We start from the raw sequence: 2,463 nt of genomic DNA, 5'->3' as shown, positions 1-2,463 counted from the left end.
GGTGTGTGTGTGTGTCCCCGGTGTGTGTGGGTGTCCGGTGTGTGTGTGTTTCCGTGTGTGTCTGGGGTGTGTGTGTGTGTCCGGTGTGTTTGTGTCCGGGGTGTGTGTGTGTGTCAGCGCTGGATGAGGCTCTGGAGTTTGTGCATCAGGCAGCAGTGCCCAGCTCCTGGAGGACAGAGGTGAAGGACGAGAGTTCCAGCAGTGAGGAAGATGATGATGATGAGGAAGAACAGGAGGAAGACACCAGCGCAGAAGAGGAGGTATTAATGGTCATATTATTCAGTCTTTATCCTGCTGGCTAATAATTCACGCTGACGAAGGTTGTCGCTGAAACGCGTCAGTTTGTATTGACCTCCTTAACGACGTGGACATTTAACGACGTGGACATTTAACGACGTGGACATTTAACGACGTGGACATTTAACGACGTGGACCTTTAACGACGTGGACATTTAACGACATGGACATCAAAAGACATGTAAATCGTTTTTTATATTTTTTGAAGCTGCTGAGTAAGCCACAGGAGGGCATGAAATCTGATTCTAGGACCCTTTCTTTTCACACAGTATATACATGATATTGGAAGGAATTTTAATTGTCCAGGGCATGAATGTGACACACCCATTTCACGGCGGCAGGTAACCTCGAGGTTAGAGATTGTGTTACGTACGGTCGCTGGTTCGAATACCGGAGCCGACAAGGTGAAAAATCCATCGCTGTGCCCTTGAGCAAGGCACTTAACCTTAATTGCTCCAGGGGCGCTCTACAACCGTGACCCTGGCCGTGACCCCACACCCTGCTGGTTTCTCAGGGGGAGCTGGGATATGGTGACTCTGGCCGTGACCCCACTCCCTGTGGATGTCTCAAGGGGAGCTGGGATATGGTGACCCTGGCCGTGACCCCACTCCCTGCTGTCTAGTAGAGACAAGTAGCCTTGCTAGCTTACTACTGCCTCTAGAGAAGACAAGTAGCCTGGCTAGCTTACTAATGCCCCTCTAGAGAAGACAAGGTAGCCTGGCTAGCTTACTACTCCCCTAGAGAAGACAAGTAGCCTGGCTAGCTTACTACTGCCCCCTAGAGAAGACAAATAGCCTGGCTAGCAGCTTACTACTGCCCCCTAGAGAAGACAAGTAGCCTGGCTAGCTTACTACTGCCCCCTAGAGAAGAAAAGTAGCCTGGCTACCTTACTACTGTCCCCTAGAGAAGACAAATAGCCTGGCTAGCAGCTTACTACTGCCCCCAGAGAAGATTCAGACAAATACTAGACTGATTCGATCCTCTCAATCCGTATATGACGTGAGACACATTTGACAGAAGTACTGAAAGTAAACAAATTCTAATAGCTAACCGTTTTCATGTTCTAGTATCAAAAAGGTAGTGAAGTTGCAGTATACCTACACCTACTACTGTAGGCTACTACATACCGACACTACAAATACCTACTACTGTAGGCTACTACATACAACACTACAATAACCTACTACTGTAGGCTACTACATACCAACACTACAATAACCTACTACTGTAGTACTACATACCAACACTACAATAACCTACTACTGTAGGCTACTACATACCAACACTACAATAACCTACTACTGTAGGCTACTACATACCAACACTACACTAACCTACTACTGTAGGCTACTACATACCAACACTACCTACACTACTACTGTAGGCTACTACATACCAACACTACACGAACCTACTACTGTAGGCTACTAATACAAACTACATACCTACTATTTAGGCTAACTACATACAACACTACAATAACCTACTACTGTAGACTACTACATACCAACACTACACTAACCTACTACTGTAGGCTACTACATACCAACACTACAATAACCTACTACTGTAGGCTACTACATACCAACACTACACTAACCTACTAACTGTAGGCTACTACATACCAACACTACAATAACCTACTACTGTAGTGCTACTACATACCAACACTACACTAACCTACTACTGTAGGCTACTACATACCAACACTACACTAACCTACTACTGTAGTCTACTACATACCAACACTACAATAACCTACTACTGTAGGCTACTACATACCAACACTACAAGAACCTACTACTGTAGGCTACTACATACCAACACTACAATAACCTACTACTGTAGGCTACTACATACCAACACTACAATAACCTACTACTGTAGGCTACTACATACCAACACTAACAATAACCTGAGGGAGAAATTCAACTATGTGGGAGGCAGTTCTCTAACAGTCTAGATGGGCGGATTGATCTGAAGGAGTGTGTCTCACCTCTGTGCCTCCATGAACTTGTACAGCTGCTGCAAGAAGTTCTCTCTCTCCTCGGGGAAAGGGCTCCACTTCCTCCTGCACACAGGAACAAGAAATTACATCACGATGACCTTGACTCCTATAATAATAATATTAATACTTTGGGTGGGGTGCTTATATTGTCCTGTTAC

At 45.3% G+C, this 2,463-nt stretch overlaps 1 protein-coding gene across 1 annotated transcript in view; it reads left to right on the top strand.

The window, feature by feature from the left end:
- Positions 1-2,463, top strand: part of LOC112072671 (AT-rich interactive domain-containing protein 4B-like) — a 19,424-nt gene that overhangs the window by 1,636 nt on the left and 15,325 nt on the right. The window contains exons 2-3 of the mRNA XM_070439882.1: positions 118-260; positions 812-827. Of these exons, the coding sequence (XP_070295983.1) occupies positions 118-260; positions 812-827 (159 nt within the window). The remainder of the gene's footprint in view (positions 1-117; positions 261-811; positions 828-2,463) is intronic.

Source organism: Salvelinus sp. IW2-2015, unplaced genomic scaffold, assembly GCF_002910315.2.
Source record: "Salvelinus sp. IW2-2015 unplaced genomic scaffold, ASM291031v2 Un_scaffold1998, whole genome shotgun sequence".
Lineage (NCBI taxonomy): Eukaryota > Metazoa > Chordata > Actinopteri > Salmoniformes > Salmonidae > Salvelinus > Salvelinus sp. IW2-2015.
Note: the sequence above shows the minus strand (reverse complement) of the source record. Positions and strands in the feature narration are given on the sequence as shown.